Source organism: Solanum lycopersicum, chromosome 3, assembly GCF_036512215.1.
Source record: "Solanum lycopersicum chromosome 3, SLM_r2.1".
Taxonomy (NCBI): Eukaryota; Viridiplantae; Streptophyta; class Magnoliopsida; order Solanales; family Solanaceae; genus Solanum; species Solanum lycopersicum.
In genome coordinates, this window is record NC_090802.1 from 18,742,456 (window position 1) to 18,768,537 (window position 26,082).

The window sequence follows — 26,082 nt, forward strand, 5'->3', positions numbered from 1 at the left end:
AGTTCTATTCCTAATAAAGGAAACAATGGCAGCATATTATCTCCAAATAGATAACTATATTTCCCCCTCTCCTTAATGCATAGAACTATTTCATTATATGTTCACTCTTTTATACTTGTATAATTACCCCCTTCTCCTTGTGCTGGTATATAGAAATGGTATTTGCAAAATAAAGTTTGGTGAATCTTTCTCTTAGTCAATCAAAATCAATTGTGTCACTAAGATTACAAGTAATGTGTTGATGTTACATAGCTCCTTATGTCATTCTTACTGCCTTGAAGTTTTCCTTGTCTTCTACTATTGGTCTGTATTTTTATATCTCCAAAACGATTATAACCTGGTACCAAACAACAATCTCAAAAGAGTTAATAATTGAATAATCTCAAAAGAGTTATGAATTTATAAAGAACAATCTCAAAGATTAAAGAATCCAAGTGAAACAATCTATATAATTACGGGTGGTAGCCCAGGGGCAAATGCCAAACGTGGGTTAATCCCAACTTAAGGGTGGCAACTTAGGGGTGAAAGCCTAGCATTGGTCAATCCCTATTCGGTATAGAAGGGTGGCAGCTCAGGGGCGAAAGCCTATCATGAGCCGATCCAAAACCATGTTATTATGAGGACCTCATCCAAGGGGGTTAAAATACCTAGCATAGGTCAATCCTCTTGTACCACTGATCAACTGGTCACTTATGTCACATGCCCTTGAAAGATTATAACATACAGAAAAATAAAGAAAAGAATGTAACTTACATGATCTTGGAAGAGTAAGCAAAGGTGGTCTTCTCTCCTATCGATGCACTCATATGTTGGTACTTGATTTCATTTGAGCTCTCGCGTTACATATGTTATTTTCTTATGAATTAAATATATTTTTCATACTGACGTAGCTCGCAGGGACGCTACATCTCATGCTGCAGGAACATGTTACTCAAGCTAGTAGACCTCCTCAGTAGGAGCACACGACACTCTGCTACTTTTGGTGACCTCCAAGTTGATTCGGATCTTTATTGAGTCCTTGGTAAATTCATTTTGGTATTGGATCGTAGTAATGGTAAGGCGGGGTCTGTCCTGATCTACTCTAGTATTCTATCTTTTAGAGGCTTTGTAGACGTATGTACATGGTTCTGTTGTGTCTTAAGGAGTTGTGGCCGCAACATTCAAGTCTTGTATATAAACCTTTGGGTCTACTTATGTTGGTTTGTATTAATGCGTCCTATGTGAACTTGTCACAATTGTTTTAGTTATATGCATAGTAAGAACAAGTTAGAGATTGGCTCTCTGGGGCCTTTAGGGCTCGTGTGCTTGTCCGTATTAATGGGTTTTGATGCGTGACATTTGATATATATATATTTCAAAATTCCACTAATGGACCTCAATAAAAACACCTTTGACCAACTTTGTCTTTAAAAGTTGGATCAAAATGTCCTTTATTTTTCTTCTTCTTCAAAAACAACTTGAAGACACCAAAAACACACACTAAGACCCCAATACACTCAAATCAACTCAAAATTGGCTCAAAATTTAGGATTTTCTTCACTTTAACTAAGACAACAAAACCCACTAATTATTAACGTCCAATTTCTCCTCTAACAAAAGACCTACTTTAAAAATTTGAAAAGCTTAAAACCCTTCAATGGTAAATTTACTTCTACAACTCCAAATTAAACAAAATTTGAAACCAAGACTCAAGAAAAACACCAGGGAACGATCCAGAGTCAAAAAAAACAAATCAAACAATAAAAAATTTAGATTTTTTTGGGCGGATTTTGGACTTTTTTTTTGTTTTAGCAACACAAGACTAGATTTTAAAGAACAAATCTACATGTAGTCTTTTGATACGAAATGATAAAGATTCCAATTGGGGAAGAAACCAATTGAAATCAAAAGCTGAATTAAACAACACAAAAGTAAGATAGATTAGTAATAAGAGATGAGAAAGAAGAAAGAAAGGATAATTGATTAAACAATCAATCAATGAGAAGAGAAACTTGAATTCAAAAAGAAATAACTCAAATTAAAAACCACAAATGAGCAAATCTCAAGTGAAATCACGGTTAAGAAGTCTTGAATCAACTATGAGAATTCAACCATCATTAATCTAGATTAAGCTACACTAAGCTAAGCTAACCTAAAGGGATTCCACCTTTAGACTACACTCTTAAAAGAGATTGTTCATTTAACATTCAAATTCAATGTAGTCTAAGTCTTCCAAAATAAATGAAACTACCATTTATACTAATAAAATAAAAAAAGACACTTCTTTGACATTTTACCCTTCATAAGGTAAGGGTTTTGTTTGGTTGTCATCTTTTTTAAATTCTATAAAATTATGAGATGACCATTTGCACAAATGGTCTCTTTCTTCTTTCTCTTAACTTAGATGAACATTCCACACATGTACTTCTTGATAATGTGTCCATCAAGCTCCTCTAAATCTTGTTATCCTTATTTGAGGGTGAAACTCAGTATCGATGGCTCCTACACATAGACTGACATGTAGAGGGTCAAAATGTCCGAGAACAACACCTCAGGACTGAAACAGGGTCCTTGAGGAAGACCCAAACATGGGCCAATGAAGCTGCCGGGCAGCCAAGAATTGGCAGAGCTTGCCCGTCGCCCATCCTGCACTTAAAGGGAAATTTTTCCCTATGATGCAGGGCCAACACGAACCATTCTGTCTTGGATTAAATTCCAGAACCAAGAACTAGAGGTGACCCTACGACCCGCAGTGACCGCCCAGATTTGATCCCCTCATTTTTAAGTAAAATTAAAATTGGTTAAATGGTCCTATATGTACAGTGGTCTTTTAGGTATTTTTGTGACTAGTTATTGACGTTATTGAGTCTTATTAAACCCCAAAAATTCACCAATTAAGCAAAACCCCTCAATTCAAAAGAAAACCCCTCCATTCTTTCTCTCCAAAATCTCCATTGATGAAGCTTTGAATCTCCAAGGTAGAAGACTGCTGTCCATGTTTTTCTCCATCAATTTCATGGGCTTTTCTTCACATAAGGTATGGTTATCCTTGGATTCTATCCCATTCAAGGAGTCAAATTTAAATGATTTTCAAAAATGATCAAAATCATAGAATCTTCTATTTTAACTTCTAGAATCTTATATGAAATGATTTGCAACAATATATTACGATATAATTGATGTTAATTGAATGATTTTACATCAAAGTCCTTATGAACCCATGCAAAGCATGAAATTAAAATTTTGGCTATATTATGGGTGATATGATCATGGTTCTACATGATTGATTTTTTGTGTAGATTACTTTGGGCTATTGAATTATGTAAGAAGAATGTTAGAATTGTATATAGGGTGTACTAATTTGATGAATTTCATATTGTTTTTCGTTGGATCATTTTATAGTTTGATTGTTGGTTTGCATTGGTGTGTATGGCTATTGGTAAGAGCCACTGTGGATTGAATTGGTCATATTGGCTATAGATTAGAGGTGTTGTGATAGAATTGTGGTATGTTGACCTAACCTCTTCTATGTTTTCAAGTATAGGTATTTCAATTAGGACTTTTGGTATGGTCCACTTATGGTGGCAGTGCTTATGTGGTATAATTGTCCATATACCTTCCGTGCTCCCTTTTGGGCTAGTCTATCTATGGGTCATGCCCAATGTGATACTATGCCCCTCTATGCTTACTGATTTGAGTTTAAAAAACTGGGAAAACATTTCCTTGTATAGTGAAGATTTTGACCATAAAAGGTTGGGCATATATGTAAATTTAATCAACCATAGATATATAACATAGCATAATTCCTTATTCGAAGGTGTGGCATAAAAATTTAGAGTTTATTTAATAGCTATGCGTTCTTATAAGACTTGACTTTAAAAAGCCTCATGAGATAAAGAGAAGGGAAAGTACTGCCCCATATGTTAGGCCTATGATTTTATGTTTCCGTTCAAGATACAGAAAAATTGGGAGATACTATTGTTATTTTTGATTGTTAAGGCCCGGAAGCTAAGCTCAAAATATGCAACCTCCATTGATGTATTGGTGAAGGAATAAAATATAACATAATATATTTGGGGATGGAAGATGGAAGAGATCCTAAGTAATCCTCCACATTCAAAACATCAACATAAGGATCTGAGATCATGTGGTTCCCTCATATGATCATAATTCCTATTAGAATTTGTTCATTTGATATGTCATTTGCATGTCTTGAGTTTAGTAGGTATATTAAATTATTTATTTTTATGAGTTCTACTTGTGTATCATTAGTGAATTATATGGTCAAATAAGGGGGTTAATTTGTCATGTTATTATTTTATGATCCATATCTATTGAGATTGTCTATACATGTTTTAGATTAGTCTATGGATTTTGGATAGTGCTTATTTATGATGGGAACTCTCGTAAATCTCCAAATGAAATTCCTAGGTTAATCAAACTATCAGCTTCACCCATCATTCAAGGATGAATGATCATAAGAAGGGAGGATGTAACACCCCGTATTTTACATGTACTAGTTCTATGTATATGTCGCTTAAAATTTCCTTTCATTATAGTTATGGATTCCGTTTCCTATGCAACAATAGGATATGTTTAAATTGGCAATACCTCGTGCCTTCCAACACATATATGAATAATTGAACTTAAAAACAATTCAAACTCGGGATAGTAAAGAGTCGTATTTGATGTAAAAGTCAAAGTGATAAACTGTGTACTAGTGCTACGGTCTTGTAAAGAAACTAAGATCGGGAAAATGGTGTAAAATAATTGAGGTCCTTGCTTGACTAAATTATGCTAGTAGGTGACAAGTAGGTGATGCACCTTCTTAGAATTTGTGGACTCCATTTAAGTGAAACAGCGCAAGTAGGTGATGCAACTACTTAGAATTAGTGGACTGAATTTTAAGTTAAAAGGAGCAAGTAGGTTATGCACCTACTTAGAATAAGTGAACTGAATTTAAGTGAAACGAGCAAGTAGTTGATGCAGCTACTTAAAAACTTATGGTAGAAACTAAGGAGGTAATGCACCTAATTGCTTAAAAGTAAAGGACAATATTATTTCTCTATTTTACTACTTGAAAATGCTCAAAAGGTACCTCTAATCGCTCAAGCTTATCACAAATCTTTCACCACTATTTTCGAGGAGATTACTCCAAAGGAAAGCCATAGAAGCTCCAAAGAGTTTTGGTCTACATTTTCACCATTAGAATATGAAGGAAACAGGTGTTTTTAAAGTACTAGTTGGTAGAACATTTCCATCTATCAATTCAAGTGAATAATATGATTTAACATCAAGGTAAGGGGAAGAGGACAACCTTAACTTTGAAAAATCAAATTCTTAGCAAGTGAGGTTTCTTTGCAGCAAGGTAAGCTATGGAAATTTTCATTCCTCTCTTGTTCATGCATTATTTGTTAAATTTTGTATGTGTTAATGAACTGATGAGTGTTTCCTCTATATGGTGTGAGATTGGTGAATGTTCAGGAAGGAGGTGCTTGTTGGGACAGACATGGAGTGTAGTCCCCTTAAATTTTGATTGTGAGTTTGTTTTGAGAATGTAGATGTTAGTTTGAACTCACGAGATGTTGATCGGCAATCATAAGTTCATATTGCTATTTCCACACTGTGAGGCTAAGGGACTGTTTTGTGTATCATAAAATAATGGGGGGTTGATGGATATGTGCAGAGAATTCTTGGGAACTAGTTAGAGGATTAAACGTTGAAAAGTGTAGATATATGACGCTTATTGAGTGTTCCATGAGGTTACTTTCTGCCATCCCTTTGTATACTATTTTCCAAAGGTGTGAAGCCTAAAGAGCTTCGGAGGACCTTATATGAAGGTTGTATAGTATAAGAAGAAACAAAATAAAGGAGAATGGGTGGGAGGAACACCCCTGATGGTATCAATTATAAATTTACTGTCAAGTACTGTTTTGGTCTTAATCAAGTAGCCCAAATTTATTGATTAACTAGTAATGCTAGTTTTATTATTTACTCCATTGTAGATAAATAATCTTAAAGGAAGATGGTTATCTTATTGTAATATCCAAAGTTATGTAGCAAGGTATGTAAGGATATTCGATTTCCTATTTCTTGGCATGAATCCAAAACTTGCAGTACAAAAAGTAAGTTTTCTAAGTGCCCTTGGTAGTGACTGATCCATAGTTACAGTTCCCACTCTATAGAATGTTAAAGTGGGCACTCTAATATGAGTTTGTTACTAAATGTGTGTGTTTACTCTACCAGGTGATAGCATGCAAGGTTTAAACTTGTTTCATTGTCAATGTACCCCTTACATGTATTTCCCTTATATAAGTCAAAGTGATCCTAGATTGCACATGGTAGATATATTTATAGGATCGATATACGATTTACCCATATTTTGCCAACTTGCTCCAATAGTCTATTCCATCGTATATGCCATCATTTCACATGTTCATATATTCCCTTTATTGGTTATTACTCCTATTGTGTTAGACTATAATTTTACCTCACAAGATCCCTACTTTCTCTATTATACATTTTATATTTACTTACTTGAAATATGTATTCGTCCTTAAGTTGAATCTGCCAACATTCCCTTGGTTCCACATTAATGAACGCCTTGTGTTTGTATCATATAGAGTTCAAATCTCTTGGCTGAATGTTAAATGTCTTCACGTGATGTGCTTCAATTTGAGATGTCAAAATGCTTACCAAGTCATATAAGCTCCTAAGTATTACGTTGGTGTCACATTTGCTTCCCATGTCATTGTTATTATTGTAAGTTCATATTCATATGTCTTCTAGTACAGGTCCATAGTTCCAAATCTCAACAATGATTATGACTACCTAAACAACAATCCCAAACAAGTTATTAACAACAACAGAATAATATCAATGAGTTATGATAATACAAAGAACAATCTCAAAGAGTTATGAACATCAAACAACAATCTCAAAGAGTAATAAACATCAAACAACAACCTCAAAGATTAAAAAATCTAAGTGAAACTATCTGTATAATTATGGGTGGCATCCCAGGGAGAAATGCCTAATATGGGTCGATCCTAACTTTAATAGAAGGGTGATAGATCAAGGGCGAAATCCTAGCATGGGCTGATCCCAATATACATAAGAGGGTGGAACCTCAGGGGCAAAAGCCTATAATGGGTCGATCCAAATTGGTATAAGAGGACGGCACCTCAAGGCCAAAGCCTAGCATTGGCTGGTCCCAATTTTTGGAATTATGAGGACAGCATCCCAAGGGTCAAAATACCTAGCATGGGTCATCCTCTCCTCTCACTGATCATCTGGTAATTTGTATCATATGACTTATAAAAACTATTATGCACAAAAAAGTAAAGAAAATAATGTGATATACATGATTCCACAAGTATAAGCAAAGGTGGTCTCAAATTCCTTATCTATGTGTGTTTGGTTGTAGTACTCCTTACATATTCAGTACATTCTTTCGTACTAAAGTCCCTTATTGGGGACACTGCTTTTCATGCTGCAGGTACGTGTCTTCCCAATAGAAGAACATGATACTCAACGGTTGTTGGTAAGCTCCACATTAATTTCAGGGCTTTTCCGAGTTTTTACTATGCATATTTTATAGTCGTACATTCATGAATTCCAGTAGAGGCTTTGTAGATATTGTATAGTTATCATTTGTATGCATAGTTTCACTTATCACATGTATTGGTTCAGCTAATCGACATGTGTTGTATATGAAGATTCTCTATCTGCATAGTAGTTTACTTTCTCATCATAGGTCAATTGTAAATCATGTCTTCATGTTATACTTGTCTGCCTCACCTAGGTTTGGGGTGTGACACAAATTTTGGAGAATTGGTAGTTGAATTGGCCTTGAATGACATTGTGTGGGGTCCACTTATGGTGTTTACCTTCTTGTCATTACATATGTGTTGTAGTCATGGCCTTGAAGGCAATATGTGTAAGATGATTCAATAACAATATTTTCATTAATGTGAAGTATTATGCAAGTTTCTAATACTACTATCACATTCTAAGTATAGATGATGCTTTTTATATGTGCATGAAGATGTTAGGGTTAAGTGGTCTATATGTTTGACATTGATGAAGTCCATTGATGGAAGACCCCCTACCTATGTACCTCTACATGAATGTGTGGTCTTAAGCATGATTAGGAGTCCTAGATGTAAAATATGATGATGATGATGTTATCTCCTATGCTATAATGTGGTGTGTGGTTATGCATGAATGTGTCAATATTGTGATCTTAAGAGGATGGCTGCCTCTATATTATGTTGATAACCAGTATGGATCATGTTGACCAATGTACACACACTCACACCTCATGCATATCTACAAGTAGGATAGATTCATAGTGTCTAATGAATGGATAGTTCTCATATGCACTATTACCTATTACTATGCATGTAAAGTATATGTCCATGAAAGTATGAAAATGTATCTTAACTATGATTACTTGATAGGTTAACTAGTATAGGTAAGGGTATAGGACTTTTCCTATACGTTGCACATGTGTACCTTGATAGAATAGTTCCTAGGTGATTACTCTATGTACATAAATATGAATGCATGATTAATTTATGAACATGAAAGTATATGCTATGATGAAGTATGCATATGTGTAGTGTTTAAATGTGGTATGTGAAAGGTTTTCTCATATATGAACATATACACACACATGAATGAATGCATAATGAAAGCATGTATGATAACCTAGTAAATAGAGTCCTTTGAAAGATTTGATCAATTGTACTTTACACTATATTATGCTATGAATATGGTATGTCCATGTGAAAGGATATTCTCAAATGATTTAGGTTGATGAAAGGAAACTTCCCATTTGTACCTATTAGCCATGCATATAAGGGATTAGTTATCCATCCTAAAGCCTATTTTATGAATGTAATATAAATAAAGGAATTTCAATTCAAAAATGGAACTTAGCTTAGCACCAAGTGAATTTGAAAAATGAGGGGTGCCCCTTCCTAATGAGGAAGGCTTGTTGACCAAATGTACTTAGGAGGAGGAAACTACAAAGCCAAATTGCATAAAGATTGTTGTAATATAAATCTCCTAGTTATTTAACTATTTTCCCCCGTAGGACCTAACAAGTGGGTACACCTGATATGCTAGCATTATGTTAATGTTCTACCTTGGCAAGTAGAGCACCTTCTTTCGATTTGGGGTTCCATGACACCGGATTTCATGCTTAGCTCTCATGGTCTTATTGTCGGCTTAGGATAGGGTTTCCCTAAAGTAAAGTGGACAATGGAAGTAAAGTAATAAACTCTAACTAGGATAACCTAAGGGAAGTTGCTTAGTGTAGGTGAGAGTATGAGACTTTACATAAGCATTGCACAAGTAGCTCTTAAAGGGAGTTCTAGGAAGGTGTTCTACGTGTATATGTACTTGTCTCTTATGCAGGACATTATGGTACTAACCTAGTTGTATGATAATATGCATAGGATGAGTCCTATGGTGTCTATATAATGAAGATATCACTTTGTACGCATGATGTTGGTCTTAATTTCCATATGATGAAGGTCCTACTTACGCATGTAGTTGACTATAGTTGTCATGTTCACATATGAAGCAAATGACAAGGCTTATGTGTGAGGTTATGGGTCTTCACATGTATATTGAACTAGTAGGCTTAAATCAGCATTATGAGTAAGGTTTCATGATGTCTCAATGAAATGAAGTCCAAGTATGCATTTGTTGACTAGTGCCTCATTGTGATGGTATTCGTAGTGTTGACTTGCATGTTTTCTTGGAATGAGTCCTATGTGTGGTTCATGAAGTATGTTGGATCATATGTGAAGTATGTGTTCCATGATATATTATGTTTCCATGAATATGTGTTTAAGTAAATTATGGTTGTGTGAATGTTCACCTTGGTGACCTTAAGGTGATGCTTCAGAGTGGGTAGTGGAATGGGGCACTATTCGTGCATTGTACCAAGTATTACTTGAGGATTACATAGGGGTTGATGAATTAAGGTAAAATAAAATAATGTTATGAATATGATTGATATACTTTAAATGCAATATATGTAGCTAAGTATGTTTTCATGAATATTTTCAATGCCTATATGAAGTATATGAATTATATTGTTTAATTGTGCCAATGTTTATGAAGATTCTTTAAAAATGCATGTTGCATGATTTTAACTAAAGGTCCTCTTTAAATGCATGTTTTCACATGATTTTTATATTTAGTGCGTTCTTGTACTAATATCATTCTTCTTCTTCTTCTCTTTACATAAAGTGCAGGTGATGGATGACTAGAGGATGTCACTTAAAGTGACGGGCTTGATACATGTTTCCCAATTCAAGAAAGGGATCCTTATGATTCAAGGATTTCCTATGTCAAAGTTCTTATTTTATGTTTATGTGATAGCTTAGTTATCATTATATGTTGATAAGGGCTGTGTCCTTATTCTACTCTGTTGATGTTGAGTCAAAGATGGCAAAAGAGACTTACAATCTAACTATGTATTATGATATTATATATATATATATATATATATATATATATATGAAGTGATTATTCTAGCATATGATGTGCTATGAAAAGTTTTAAATTTTCTACTAAATTTCCTATGACAATGCAATGAATGATGTCTATGGGCTTCTACAAGACCTCTGAGAGGTCAAGTACGCCATGTTACTTCTAAGGGGTGCTCCCGGATCGTGAGAAACGTAGTATCAGAGCATGAGGTTATAAGAAGTGGTTTTAGGGTCCAAAGTCTCATATTACCACATCTAGTAGAGTCTTTTTCATTGGTGGTGAGTCGCGACACATCTATGAGCAAGAGGCTATAGGACGATAGAATTTCACTTTCTTCACTACTCTTGTGGCGTGTCATAGAACTTTATTCTATATTATCTTTCTCTCTTATGTTTTCTTGTCTAGTGGTCTTTTAGATGTGGTCGCTTGGATGAGATGGTATCTTAATGCTTGAGGGAAAAAAGGTGAGTTTTGATGTATACTTTAGTTTTGTGGCTTGATGAGTATGTGTGAAGGTGAATTTGAATATATGTTGATTTGATGCCTTTTATGGCTATATATGTTATTTATGAGAAATGAGCTATTACGTTGAGAAATTATGTCATGATATGGATATAACTTGTTAATAGTTGTTACGGTTAAATGGAGTTCCCTTTTGAATGATAGGTTGATTTATGGTTATACTTGATAGTATAATGTGATCGTTTGGGCTTGAAATGCTTTGGAGAAATGTGGTAAATAGTGAGCAAGTGTCAGCCTCAAATACCATTCATACGGACAGGCACCCGATGCCCCAAAAGGCTCGAGAGAACCAACTTGTAACATGTGCTTACTATGCATATAACTATGACAATCGTGTGACAAGTTCACATTAAGTGTAGTGATACAAACCAACGTAAGTAGACCTAAAAGTTATATACACGACTTGGTCGTTGAGGCCACAACTCTTTAAGACACAATTGAACCATATACATACGTCTACAAAGCCTCTAGAATATAGAAAATCTAGAGTAGGTCGGACAAACCCGCCTTACTCCTATGTTCGATACAATATCAAAATGAATTTACCAATGACTCATTAAAGATCTGATTCAATCTGGTGCTCAACAAAAGTAGCTAAGTGTCGTGTACTCTTAAAAAGGGGATCTACAAGCTAGAGTACTTGTGCTTGCAGCATGAAATGAAGCATCCCCTGCAAAGAATGTCAGTACAAAAACGTACTGAATATGTAAGGCAATATATCATATGTAATTCGAGGGCTCAAATGAAATCAAGTATCAACATATGAGTGTATAGATCAAGAGAGATAACCCATGCTAGCATTTTAACCCTGGGATGTGGTCCCCATAATTACACCATTTGGGAATGGCCCATGCTAGGCTTTCGCCCCTGAGCTGCCACCCTTTTATACCAATAGGGATCAACCCATGCTAGGCTTTCGCTTCTGAGTTGCCACCCTTAGGTTTGGATTGACCCATGCAAGGCATTTACCCTTGGGCTGCCACCCGTAATTATACAGATTGCTTCACTTAGATTCTTTAATATTTGAGATTTTTTATTATCAATTCATTACTCTTTTGAGCTTGTTGTTTTGGTGGTCATAATCATTTTGGAGAAATGTAATACAGAACAGTGGTAGAAGACATTAAAAAAATGCTTCAAGGCTGTAACAGTGACATAAGGAGCTATGTAACATCAACACGTTACTTGTGAAGTTATTGACACAATTGACTTCAATTGACTAAGAGAAGGATTCACCAAACTTTCTTTTGCAAATACCATTTCTATACCAGCAAGGGGGATAATTACATAAGTATAGAGTAGTGAACATATAATGAAGTAGTTCTATGAACTTAAGAGAGGGGGAAATATAGTTAGCTATTTGGAGTTAATATGCTGCCATTGTTTCCTTTACTAGGAGTAGAACATAGGAGATTCACTTCATTGATATTAGTTACAAGTGTCAGATTTCATGCCAAGGAATATGGAATCGAATAGCCTTATGTACCTTATTTTATGAGCAATACCAAGCAATACCACTATCACAATTCAACCTTCCTTTTTGGGAGCTAATCTACAACATAAGTCATGATTAAGCTAACGTCATCAACTAATCACATTAAGGCCCTCTAAAATAGTAGCTAAACATTTGACGGAAAGTAGGCCCATACAATCCTTACACAAACGGCGAACCACCACACCCTTCCTCTATACATTAATACAACTTCAAACATCCTCTTCCAAGATACCGAAGCTGCCCTCAACAACAACATTCATAAGGCAGCCACTATCAATGTCACGACCCAACCCGATGGGCCATGACTAGTGCCCGTTTTAGACACCCACATACAAACCTGCTAAGTATAACCAACTAAAACTAAGACTATATGGAATTTAATCAAATCAAGCCAACCCCAACGCCATATATATATAAAGAGGACCTGTCTCATAAGGATTCATAACCATTCAACCGTAACAACATACGCGAGCCGACAAGGCCGCCACTATTCAAAGCATAATAACATATGTAAGCCGACAAGGCTGCCACTACACAATACACAATGATGTACGCAGCCGACAAGGCTGCCCCTGTACAAACGGACATCCCAAACAAACCGTGTTCAGACCATTACCCAAAACATATATATACAACCCACATAATGTCCACAGACCTCTAATAGTACACTAGTGAAACTCGATGGGACAGGGCCCCGCCATACCCATAGATGAGCAATAGACTACACAAAAAGTTATGTATCAAAACGACTAGGCTCCGGAATAGTAGAGCTCACCCAATCAGCAAAGTAAATATCCTAGGCGTGAGGATCACCGAACTGTGCGTCTACACCAGCGGGCATGAAACGCAGCCCCCCGAGGAAAGGGGGGTCAGTACGGACAATATAGTAAGTATGTAAAGCATAAGTTAAAGATGACAGGATACCAATATGGCAAGTCGAAACAAAATATCGCTACACATATACCCTTTTAAGTGAAAATCATGCATATATTTAACATATAAGGTGCCCAGCTTCCCTAGTAAGGGGCTCGGCAAAATAATCATCACATCATCTCCGTCATCATCATCATCATGAACATCCTCATCACCAATCATATATATAATATACATACCCGGCCCTCTAGTGAGGAACTCGGTGACATATGCAAGAAACTCTGCACGAACATTACCCGGCCCGGGACTCAGTGAAATGATAAATGAATCTATGCACGAGCAGAATATTATGAGCAACCATATGCAATTAAAATCATTTCTTATAACTCAATAGAGCAATCAACATGAACCAGCAAGGAGTATTACCAAAGATTAATATTTTATCAAGGTTATGAACCTTTAATACGATATGGAAACGTAAAATCTCAATGACTCTAAGAAGCACTACCATAGATATTAGAGATCATCATAGCCTTAGACATAGCCGATATATTGAGGAATAATTGTGGAAGCAAGAATATACGTCACCTAGACGCTCTAGAAGTAAGTATAAAACGTGTCCGTTATTCGCTTATTTTTAAATGTCATGCCAAACAAAGAAAGAAGGGACATCATTACATACCGTATAATCGAGCCGCACGTCCAATATTTACTGCTCAAGCTATTAATCTATAACAAGCAACAAACATGCCGCAATTAGATAAACATCGCGCTTTACTTTCTTATAAGCTAGCTAATAATCTAACGAAAATTCGGCAGCACTTCCCCTATTTTACTTACTTCGTCCCAATCTGACAACAACCTAAATTATCCACAGCAATACCAATAACACATATAACCCAACGAATCATATTAAACAGCCCCCTCCCCAAAACAGTTCTGTCTCGGCAACCATAGCAGCGAAGCAACGACACACCGAGCGATAACTGCTTTTATTATTCGCAACACATCTACCTTATCGTATTCATCCTTTGGAGTATATACTCATAATCACATTTAACATATACATAATGCCAAAAAAGAATTTTCCCGCAGTTTGCTCTAATCAAAACAGCCCAAGCACCAACACGACACCACTAACAATCCGATTATGGTTTCCGTTCATACTTAGTACATTCAATAACTAAAACAAACATCCTAAGCTACTGGTCACACCCCCTTCTTAAAATTAATGGATAATTAACAAAGGTATTCTAAATATTTAACACACCAAACAAGGAGATTACTAACCAAATTATTTGCAGCTGCTGGTCAAGAGTTGCAGGGTTGGTTTCTCCATTTCCATGGCTGCCTAAAACAAGTGGTGAAGAAGAAGATGATATGCAGCAATGCATTTCACCACTTTATTTATCATAGAGTGGATTTTTCCACCTCATTTAATAGTATGAAGTGGAGGCGGCCCCCCTCTACACCTGTCCACTAAGGCCAGCTCATAATCTGATCTTTTAAATTTTTGCCTTGAGTGGTGGGGCCCACTTGATTAAATATTAGTCAGCCAACAAATATGAGTGGTGGGGCCCACTGGATTAAATTAATCCTAATCAGCCACTAATTAATCCCTCACTTAAAGTTAATGGCACTTATATTAGCAAAATCGTACTTAATATCACATTTGGAATTAACATCCTTGCCTAATATTTCTTTAATCACTTGGAACTTAAAATAAAATCTCATTCCCCGGACTTACGAGGAATAAAACTACGGGGCATAACATCCTTCCCCCCTTAGGAACATTCGTCCTCGAATGTTAAGTTAGCAGCTTACAAAAAAACAATTCCAACGAGGTCTCTCTAATAGTTATACCTATCAACTTGCATTCCGTCGCTTACAGATGCCTCACAGAGTCACAACTTACTACATAATCTCGTTTATCTATCAATATATTCAAGCTAGGAATCGAATTACCTGCAGGTACGGGGAACTAGCAAGGATACATATTCTTCATTTCGTCTTCCACTTCCCAAGTCATCTCCTCCCTATTGTTATTTTGCAACAACACTTTGACGGAAGACACATCCTTAGTACGTAACCTTCTAACCTGACGATCAAGTATAGCTACAAGTTTCTCTTCATATGACATCTCCTCTGTTACCTGAACATCACCTACGGGGAATACTCTAGAAGGATCACCAATACATTTACGCAGCATCGATACATGGAAGACTGGATGTACCGCCTCCAAATCAGATGGTAGATCCAACTCATAGGCAACCTTGCCTATCCTACGAACAATCTAATAAGGCCTAATGTATCTAGGACTGAGCTACCCCTTCCTATCGAATCTCATCACACCCCTCATGGTTGATACCTTCAGGAATACCCAGTCACCAATCTGAAACTCCAAATCTCGACGCCGATTATCTGCATATGACTTCTGTCGACTCTGGGCTGCTAATAATCTTTCTTGAATAAGCTTCACCTTTTCAACAGCTTGCTGAATCACATCCGGGCCTATTAACTTAGTCTGGAAAACATCAAACCAACTAATTGGTGATCTGCACTTCCTCCCATATAAGGCCTCGTACGGTGCCATCTGGATACTAGAATGATAGCTATTGTTACAGGAAAACTCAATGAGCGGCAAGTGGTCATCCCAGCTACCTTTGAAGTCAATAATACAGGACCGCAACATATCTTCTAATGTCTGAATAGTATGCTCAGCTTACCCATCAGTCTGAGGGTGAAATGATGTGCTAAGGTTCACCTGCGTCCCCAATCCGTTCGAAAACAATCTCCAAAAGTTGGATGTAAATTGAGCTCCTCTGTCTGATATAATGGACGTGGGAAGCCCATGAAGTCTCACTATCTCCCTGACATATAACCTCGTATAATCTTCAGCCGAATAAGTAGTCCTGAGTGAAAGAAAATGGGCTGATTTCGTCAGCCTATCTACAATAACCCATATAGAGTCATACTTCCGTTAAGTGCGAGGTAAGCCTGTAATGAAGTCCATATTAATCATCTCCCATTTTCAAGTCGGGACCTCTATCTCTTGTAATAATTCACAAGGCTTTTGATATTCGATCTTGACTTGTTGACAATTCGGGCACTGAGCAACAAACTCCGCAATGTCCTTTTTCATGCCATCCCACCAATATAAGCATCTGAGGTCATGATACATTTTCGTTGACCCTGGGTGAATAGAATAACGGGCAGAGTGTGCCTCTCCCATAACCTGCCGTCTGGTCCCTCCGGAAGAGTTAGGACTTGAGCTGTAGTCAATTTGTCTTTCAATAGCTGGAAGCTTCGATCACAAGCATCAGTCCACTGGAACTTGGCTGCCTTTTGAGTAAGCATTGTCAAAGGCGCTGAAATTGAGGCAAACTTTTCTACGAATCTCCTGTAATATCCTGCTAACCCCAAAAAACTGCGTACCTCAGTAGGTGTCGTAGATCTGGGCCATGTCTTTACCGCCTCAATCTTCTTCTTGTCTACCCGAATACCATCAGCTCCAATAATATGCCCCAAGAATGCCACTAAAGTCAACCAAAACTCGCACTTAAAAAATTTAGCATACAACTTCTAGTGCTGAAGCACCCTAAGTACCGTCCTTAAATGGTCTGCATGCTCCTCTTCTGAACGTGAATAGACAAGAATATCGTCTATAAATACAATAACAAACATATCAAGGAATGGTTTAAATACTCGATTCATTAAATCCATGAACACCGCTGGAGCATTAGTCAGCCCAAAAGACAACACTCTAAACTCATAATGCCCATATCGGGTCCGGAATGTCGTCTTTGGAATATCTGCCTCCCTTACCCGCACCTGATGATAACCTGACCACAAGTCTATCTTTGAAAAACACTTTGCACCCTGCAACTAGTCAAATAGTTCGTCAATCCATGGGAGGGGATACCTGTTCTTTATTTTTACTTTGTTCAGCTGCCTATAATCAATGCACATCCGTAGCAACCCATCCTTCTTCCTCACAAACAGTATTGGTGCTCCCCAAGGTGACGTACTAGGCCTGATGAAGCCCTTTTCTAGCAAATCCCTCAATTGCTCTTTCAATTCATTCAACTCAGCAGGTGCCATTCTATAAGGAGGTATAGATATAGGCTGGGTATCTTGCAATACATCTATAGTAAACTCCATCTCTCATTCTGAAGGAAGGCTTGGAAGTGCCTCGGGGAATACATCGGGAAATTCATTAACTACCTGGACTGATTGAAGAGTCGGTGCCTCTTCTTTTATGTCATGCACCCGAATTAGATGGTAAATATAAACTTTTCTAACCATCTTCCCGGCCTAGAGGTATGAAATGAACTTACCTTTCGGCGATACTGTACTCCCCTTCCACTCTATATTTGGTTCCCCTGGAAATTGAAATCAAACTATCTTTCCTCTGCAATCAACATTAGCATAACAAGCAACCAACCAATCCATGCCCATGATAATATCAAACTCAATCATATTTAACTCTATTAGATTTGCTACGGTACGACGACTATATATAATTACTGAACAATTCCTATATGCTCGCGTAGCTATGACAAAATCTCCTACAGCTGTAGCTACCTCAAATGGTTCTATCAACTCAGACTCTATTCCGATCCTACTAGCAACAAAGGGAGATATAAATGATAAGGTGGAACCTGGGTCTATCAATGCATACACACTTTGGGAGAATAGTGATAATATACCTGTGATCACATTAGGTGACGCCTCCTGATCCTGCCTATTAGTCAAAGCATATACATGGTTCGAGGGACCGCTAGAACAGGAAGCTCCACCACGTCCTCTACCACGGCCAGCTGACACCTGAATACCCTACCCCGTAGGGCGCATAGCCACAGAAGAAGATGAACCAGCAACGGACCCTGTAGGCTGTGCCATACCACCCTCACTACCCCTAAGGTGACACTCCCTCATATTATGGCCCTGACGACCGCAAGAAAAACACGCACCTGTAGACCAACGACATTCCCCAGGATGGGACTTACCACAGCAAGAACACCAAGGCAAAGGTGGCCTCGACTTGCTCAAACCCCTTCCCATCTGTGACCCTGACGCCCTAGAGCTCTGACCAGCTTCCGAATATCCCATACAATTGAACCCCCTACCCATGAAACATGGGGGTGCACTCTGTGCTGGTTGGGAAGAAAATCTAACATGCTGCTGAGACTGCAAGCTTCGAAACTTATCAGGATAACGTGCTGATCTAGCCTCTTATGCTGGCCTCTATTATAATCTCTATCTGGCTGACGTCCCCGGTGCCGATCCTCTACCCCCTGTGCATATGCCTGCACCCGAGCAATGTCCATACCTGGCTGAAGAGTCATTGCCATACAACCGTCAATCAGATAATGATCCAATCCCATCACATAATGATGTACCCTGTGTGCCATATCAGCCACAATAGTTGGCACATGCCTAGCCAATGAATCAAACTCGAGGCTATACGCTCGAACGCTCCTGCCATTTTGCTTCAAACGCAAGAATCTATCGACTCTAGCTCGCTTCATCTCTGGAGGCAGGTAGTGGCCCAGGAAAGCCTCAACAAATTCATCCCATACTGCTGGAGGAGCACCCTCACCCGTACATAACTCCCAAGACTCATACCAATTAATAGCTACATCCCGCAAACGATACATAGCAAACTCAACAGACTCGGTCTCCGAAGCCTTGATTATCCTCAATGTACGTTGCATCTGACGAATCAAGTCTGGCGGATCATCCTGGGGCCTTGACCCAAAGAACTCTGGAGGATTACAACTTAAGAAGTCACGAGCCCTTAAGCTATCAGATATGTCTGCATGATCAACTCCTAGTCCATGCCTGTGAGTCTGATATACCACTAATCTAGTCATCAACTGAACCGCATCTCTCATGGCCCTATCCTCCGCTACTGACTGAGGAGCTGGAGGTTCAGGTGTTGGGGCCTCGGGGGCTAGTGGTTTCCCCTGAACTGGAGTTGCTGCTTCTCTAAGCTCCTCTGGCGGTGGCGGGGTAGCAGAACTCTCCGACCGGAGCATAATACCAGGCATAGACTGGGCACAGGCCCTAGTTACTCTCCGGGTCTGACTAGTACCTTCTGGTACTAATTTGCCCTTCTTGGCGTCTGTCTCTTTCTTTGGAGGCATAGCTGAAAACACACAGATTCGTTAGAGAAGGATTTCCTGTTTATATAGCTCTACTGCACGATCTAGAATAAGAAGAAAGCATGACATCCTAAATGTCCTGTAGCTTCCTGTTTATAGATGTGGTGCACAACATACTGATAAACAAGACTCTACTAGACACGGTCTGTAGACACTTCCGAGGAAGAACCGCTCTGATACCTCTCTTTGTCACGACCCAACCCGATGTGCCGTGACTAGTGCCTGTTTTGGACAACCACATACAAACTTGCTAAGTATAACCAACTAAAACTAAGGCAATATGGAATTTAATCAAATCAAGCCAACCCCAACGTCATATATATATAAAGAGGACTTGTCTCATAAGGAGTCATAACCATTCAACCGTAACAACATACGCGAGCCGACAAGGCTACCACTATTCAAAGCATAATAACATACGTAAGCTGACAAGGCTGCCACTACACAATACACAATGATGTACGCAGCCGACAAGGCTGCCCCTGTACAAGTGAACATCCCAAACAAACCATGTCCAGACCATTACCCAAAACATATATATACAACCCACATAATGTCCATAGACCTCTAAGAGTACAATAGTGAAACTCGAAGGGACAGGGCCCTGCCATACCCATAGACGAGTAAAAGACTGCAAAAAAGGTTATGTACCAAAATGACTGGGCTCCGGAATAGTAGAGCTCTCCCAATCAGCAGAGTAGATATCCTAGGGGAGAGGATCACCGAACTGTGAGTCTACACCTGCGGGCATGAAACGCAGCCCCCCGAGGAAAGGGGGGTCAGTACACACAATGTACTGAGTATGTAAAGCATAAAGTAAAGATGACAGGATACCAATATGGCAAGTCGAAACAAAATATCGCTACACATATACTCTTTTAAGTGAAAATCATGCATATATTTAACATATAAGGTGCCCAGCTTCCCTAGTAAGGGGCTCGACAAAATAATCATCACGTAATCTCCGTCATCATCATCATCATGACCATCCTCATCACCAATCATATATATAATATACATACCCATCCCTCTAGTGAGGAACTCGGTGACATATGCAAGAAACTACGCACGAACATTACCCGGCCTGGGACTCGGTGAAATGATAAATGACACTATGCACGAGCAGAATATTATGAACAACCATATGCAATTAAAATCATTTCTTATAACTCAATAGAGCAATCAACGTGAACCATCAAGGAGTATTACCAAAGATTAATATTTTATCATGGTTATGAACCTTTAATACGATATGGAAACATAAAATCTCAATGACTCTAAGAAGCACTACCATAGATATTAGAGATCATCATAGGCTTAGACATAGCCGATATATAGAGGAATAATTGTGGAAGCAATAATATACGTCACCTAGACGCTCTAGAGGTAAGTATCAAACCTGTCCGTTATTCACTTATTTTTAAAAGTCATGCCAAACAAAGAAGGAAGGGACAACGTTACATACCGTATAATCGAGCCGCACGTCCAATATTTACTGCTCAAGCTATTAATCTATAACAAGCAACAATCGTGCCGCAATTAGATAAATATCGCGCTTTACTTTCTTGTAAGCTAGCTAATAATCTAACGAAAATTCAGCAGCACTTCCCCTAGTTTCCTTACTTCGTCCCAATCTGACAACAACCCAAATTATCCACAGCAATAACAATAATACATATAACCCAACGAATCATATTAAACAGCCCCCTCCCCAAAACAGTTCCGTCTCGGCAACCATAGCAGCGAAGCAACGACACACCGAGCGATAACTGGTTTTATAATTCGCAACACATCTACCTTATCATATTCATCCTTTGGAGTATACACTCATAATCACATTTAACATATACATAATGCCAAAACAGAATTTTCCCACAGTTTGCTTTAATCAAAACAGCCCAAGCACCAACACGACACCACTAATAATCCGATTATGGTTTCCGTTCATACTTAGTACATTCAATAACTAAAACAAACTTCCTAAGCTACTGGTCACACCGCCTTCTTAAAATTAATGGATAATTAACAAAGGTATTCTAAAGAATTAACACACCAAACAAGGAGATTACTAACTAAATTATTTGCAGCTGCTGGCCAAGAGTTGCAGGGTTAGTTTCTCCATTCCCATGGCTGCCTAAAACAAGTGGTCAAGAAGAAGATGATATGCAACAATGCATTTCACCATTTTATTTAGCATAGAGTGGATTTCTCCACCTCATTTAATAGTGTGAAGTGGAGGCAGCCCCCCTCTACACCTGTCCACTAAGGCCAACTCATAATCTGATCTTTTTAATTTTTGCCTTGAGTGGTGGGGCCCACTGGATTAAATATTAATCAGCCACCAAATATGAGTGGTGGGGCCCACTGGATTAAAATAAACCTAATCAGTCACTAATTAATCCCTCACTTAAAATTAATGGCACTTACATTAGCCGAATCATACTTAATATCTTATTTGGAATTAACATCCTTGCCTAATATTTCTTTAATCACTTGGAACTTAAAATAAAATCTCATTCCCCGGACTTACGTCTACTAGATCATGATGCGCACTACGTATAAAAAAATACGAGGCATAACAATCAATCTCAAAATCTTTAAGCTTAATAGAAGAATATTGACTCTAAGATTTATCACAATCCATGAATTCTTGATAAATATATACAAAATTCACCACCCCAATCATGTATTTAAAGAGAGAGAAAATGGGATGTAGTCTTACCTTAATTTCTGGAAATTTATCCTCTAAACTTGTACTCCAAGAATTCAAACTCTCCTTCAAACTTTTACTTGATAATGGGACAATACTCAAGAACCTAAGGTGTTTTAGGGCTTCTTGTTGAAGCCACGAGAGACCAAGAAAGAAACTTAAGGAATCTGAAAATTTTGCAAGTTTAAAATGGAGAAAAAGACTTGATCTATATCACTTTAAAAGGGAGGTGATATGGCCGACTTTCTTGGCCAAGTTTGGGAAATATATTGTCAAGTAGGTGACCCACCTACTTGGCCTTTTAACTTGGGCCTTGGATGTCCATTTTCCTTTTGTTCTTTTATTCAACTTGGGCCAGATGAATGCAAGTAGGTGGTACACATTTTGCCAAAATTACATGGTAAAAAATGTCTTCGTAGGTGATGCACCTACTTGGTCCCTTGGTTGGTCAATAAGTCAAAGTAGGTGACGCACCTACTAGCTTAATTAAGTCAAGCAAGCAACTCAAATTCAGTTTTCTAAATATTAATGCATTTTTCTTAGAACTTACCACTTAACTTTCAACTTTAAACTCAATTACCACCTTACTATCTCTAGTTTAAATACTTCTATCAGAGTTAACTTGTAGTACACATGCTGAAACATGCAAGGCATTACATCACCATCCGAGATAGCTCAAACCAACGCTAATCATATAAGAAACATTGTTATGAACTTGTTATGGAACCCTTCTATGTGAACCTAATGTATGAATTACTCTATGAGAAAGAATGCTAGCACCGAGTAAATATGGTAGAGGAAGTAGTTCTAGTTAAATTATGAGACTAGAATATGAAGAAACCCTTCATATTCCTTAGCCATGTGCCTACATGGGATGTGTCCAAGTTCTACCATTGGTAAGTAAAACAGCCTCATCGGAGTAGGATAGGAATGCGGATTCCATGGGTTACTATCATGGTCTATTCTGGTTATTGCCTATTCTCATCATGTGGAGTACATATTAGCATTGGAGAAGTTTATGAGGTTTAGGTGGTGGTATGGGATGCAATCTTGACGTTGCAAAATAAGTTTTGAAGGTTTTATTTGGAGTTTTTAGGTCTTGTCCAAGACCATTAGTTGAATGTTCTTTATGTGATGTATGAGTCTTAATGAATTAATGAACTAATGAATTATGTTAAGAAGTATATAAATAATGAGTACCCAATCTAAAGTGGCTTAAGCATTCCTTAGCTAAAGTGTGAAGTAAGCATAAAGGATGATCTCTACATGTCTTGTCTTTGGAGGTCTTGAGGATGACTCTAGTTAGGGAAGTTGGTTGGTTTTGGTGGACATGATCTAAGCTTTAGGTAGTCTTAAGGAATATTTAGGTAATATTCAAGTGGTCCCTATGGACGTTATCTTCTTGATTTACTTGAGTATGTCTTTTGATAGCCTTTGGGAGGAAAATGTCATATCACATATACGTTGATATATTGGATATCTTGAAGTGTGTATGTGACTTATTATGAGTGTTCATGAGGTCATTTAGGTATGCTTAGGGAGATTGCATGGGAAGTCTCACTTTGTGTTTCTCAAGTGAGTCTTAAGATTGTTTGTAGTGAGAGAACAACGTGATAGAAATTGATAAAATGGAAGACAAGGGAATTCACCGCAATAGTGAAGTATTTCACCGTACAGTGAATTGTACTCACTCTAACGTGGGTTCTAAAATGATGATTTTTGGCTTAATATTTCCTTATGTGTTTTTAAGTTGATAAATATTTTTCTTATGATTACAATATGATTTTTAAATGAAAGATGCATATTTCAAATAAATGTTCGTTTTTATGATTTTTATGCATAAAGCCATACTTTCTATATGTGGTTGCACTAACTCCATTTTTTATCTATCTATATAGTTCTTGGTAGGTAAGGAGTTTTGAGAAGTGAAGACTTAGACTTAGAAGATCGTTCAAGACAAGTTGAAGTATGTCCTCACTTGACTCGAGGGCATATATGTCTTTTATGTTTTTTTATACAGAGTTTTGTAACAGACTAAGACCACTCTCGATGCATCACAATATACTGCATAGCCTTTTGTGCCTACTGGAAGAACCAATACAGGTGTAGAAGTTAATTTACTCTTCATCTCTTGGAATCTTCTTTCATACCCATCATTCCACTGAAACATGGTTTCTTTGCGTGTTAGCTTTGTTAAGGGTGCAGCAGTGGAAAAGAATCCTTCAACGAACCTTTTGTAATAACCTTCCAATCCAAGAAAACAATAGATCTCCTTAGGTGTTTTAGGTTTTGGCCAATTTTTCACTCCTTCTATCTTTTGGTTATCAACACTTATTCCTTCATCAGATAAAATACGATGTAAGAATGCCATAAATTTCAGCCAGAACTCACATTTATAGAACTTTGCATACAATTTACTATCACGAAAAATTTGTACATTTTGCAGCAAATGATTAGCATGATCCTTTTCCAATCATGAATACACCAAAATGTCATCTAGAACACATATAAAAATGGCTTGAACACTGTATTCATCAAATCCATAAAAGTTGATGGTGCATTTGTTAGCCCAAATGACATGACTAAGAGCTCAAAATGACCATACTGTATTCGGAAAGCTCTCTTGGGTATATCTTTGTCCTTGACCCTCACTTGGTGATAACCCCACCTCAGGTCGATCTTTGAAAAATACCTAGTTACTTGTAACTGATCACACAAATCATCAATTCTAGGGAGGGGATTTGTTCGTAATCGCTACCGTATTCAACTGCTGGTAGTCGATAAACATTCTTAACAATCAATCTTTCTTGCGTACAAATAGAACTGGTATTCCCTATGGGGATATACTAGGCCTTATGAACCCTTTTTCTAATAAGTCATTCAATTTCTCCTGCAACACTTGTAATTCTATCAGAGCCTTTCTATACGGAGGAATTAAGATAGGTTGAGTATTTGGAAGCACATCAATACATAAATTTTACTTTTCCTTATGGAGGCAAACCTGGAAGATCTTCAGGAAACACATTGGGAAATTCATTTACCACTGGAATGGATTGAATAGTTGGTGGCTCTGTATCTACATTTTTCACTCTGACCAGTTGACATATGAATCCTTTGGAAATCATCTTCGTTTCCTTAAGATAAGAGATAAATTTATCTCTTTGTGCCCCAATATTACCTTTCCATTCGAGGACTGCCTCTTTTGGAAATTGGTAATTCACTAACTTAATTCGGCAATCTAACCTTGCATAACAAGAAGGTATCCAATCCGTACCGATTATAACATCATAATCTACCATGTATAGCTCAACAAGGTCAGCCAATGTATCGCGATCACTAACAATTACTATGCAATTACGATAAACCCTTTTAGCTATAATAGATTCACCAATCGGTGTAGACACTTCAAATGGCTTCATTAATAGTTCTGGTGTTCTTTTGAAATTTTAACCAATCAATGGAGTAACATATGATGGTGTATATTCCAGATCAATTAATGCATAAACAATATGTGAAAAGATGGACAATGTACTGTAACCACATTTGACGAGGCTTCTAAATTTTGTTGATCCCCTAGAGCATATGTGCCATTCTGACCTCTACTAGAACCCTAGCTTCTCTACCCTGACTTGTAGGCATCTGTAGTGCCCTACCTAAAGAAAGTGTTGATGAGGTCAATGAAACCATTGATCTAGTCGGTTGTGCAACACCACCCACACCCCTATGAGATCAATTTTTCATCATATGCCCTGGAACACCAAAAACAAACATCTGTCCCAAACTCACATGCACCTAGATGATTCCTCCCACATTATTTACAAGACTGT

General features: G+C 37.7%; 1 protein-coding gene across 1 annotated transcript; it reads right to left on the reverse strand.

Annotated features, from left to right (window-relative positions):
* Positions 1-15,359: 15,359 nt before the first annotated feature.
* LOC138347446 (uncharacterized) lies at positions 15,360-25,674 on the reverse strand. The gene is made up of 6 exons (XM_069295741.1): positions 25,257-25,674; positions 18,711-19,529; positions 18,352-18,534; positions 16,693-16,914; positions 16,105-16,327; positions 15,360-15,660 (listed from the first exon to the last, which is right to left on the reverse strand). Exons 1-6 carry the CDS (start codon positions 25,672-25,674, stop codon positions 15,360-15,362), a joined length of 2,166 nt encoding a protein of 721 aa, XP_069151842.1.
* Between the last annotated feature and the right edge of the window lie 408 nt (positions 25,675-26,082).

Excerpts from the sequence above, each read along its gene's own strand:
- LOC138347446 (XM_069295741.1), bottom strand. The coding sequence starts at position 25,674 with ATGAAGCCATTTGAAGTGTCTACACCGATTGGTGAATCTATTATAGCT. Across the intron at positions 19,530-25,256 it reads GTTTCCTGAAGATCTTCCAG|CTATGCCTCCAAAGAAAGAG; the intron begins GTTTGCCTCCAT and ends GTGTGTTTTCAG. Across the intron at positions 16,915-18,351 it reads GGAATGTCGTTGGTCTACAG|TGGCATTCTTGGGGCATATT; the intron begins GTGCGTGTTTTT and ends GGTTGACTTTAG.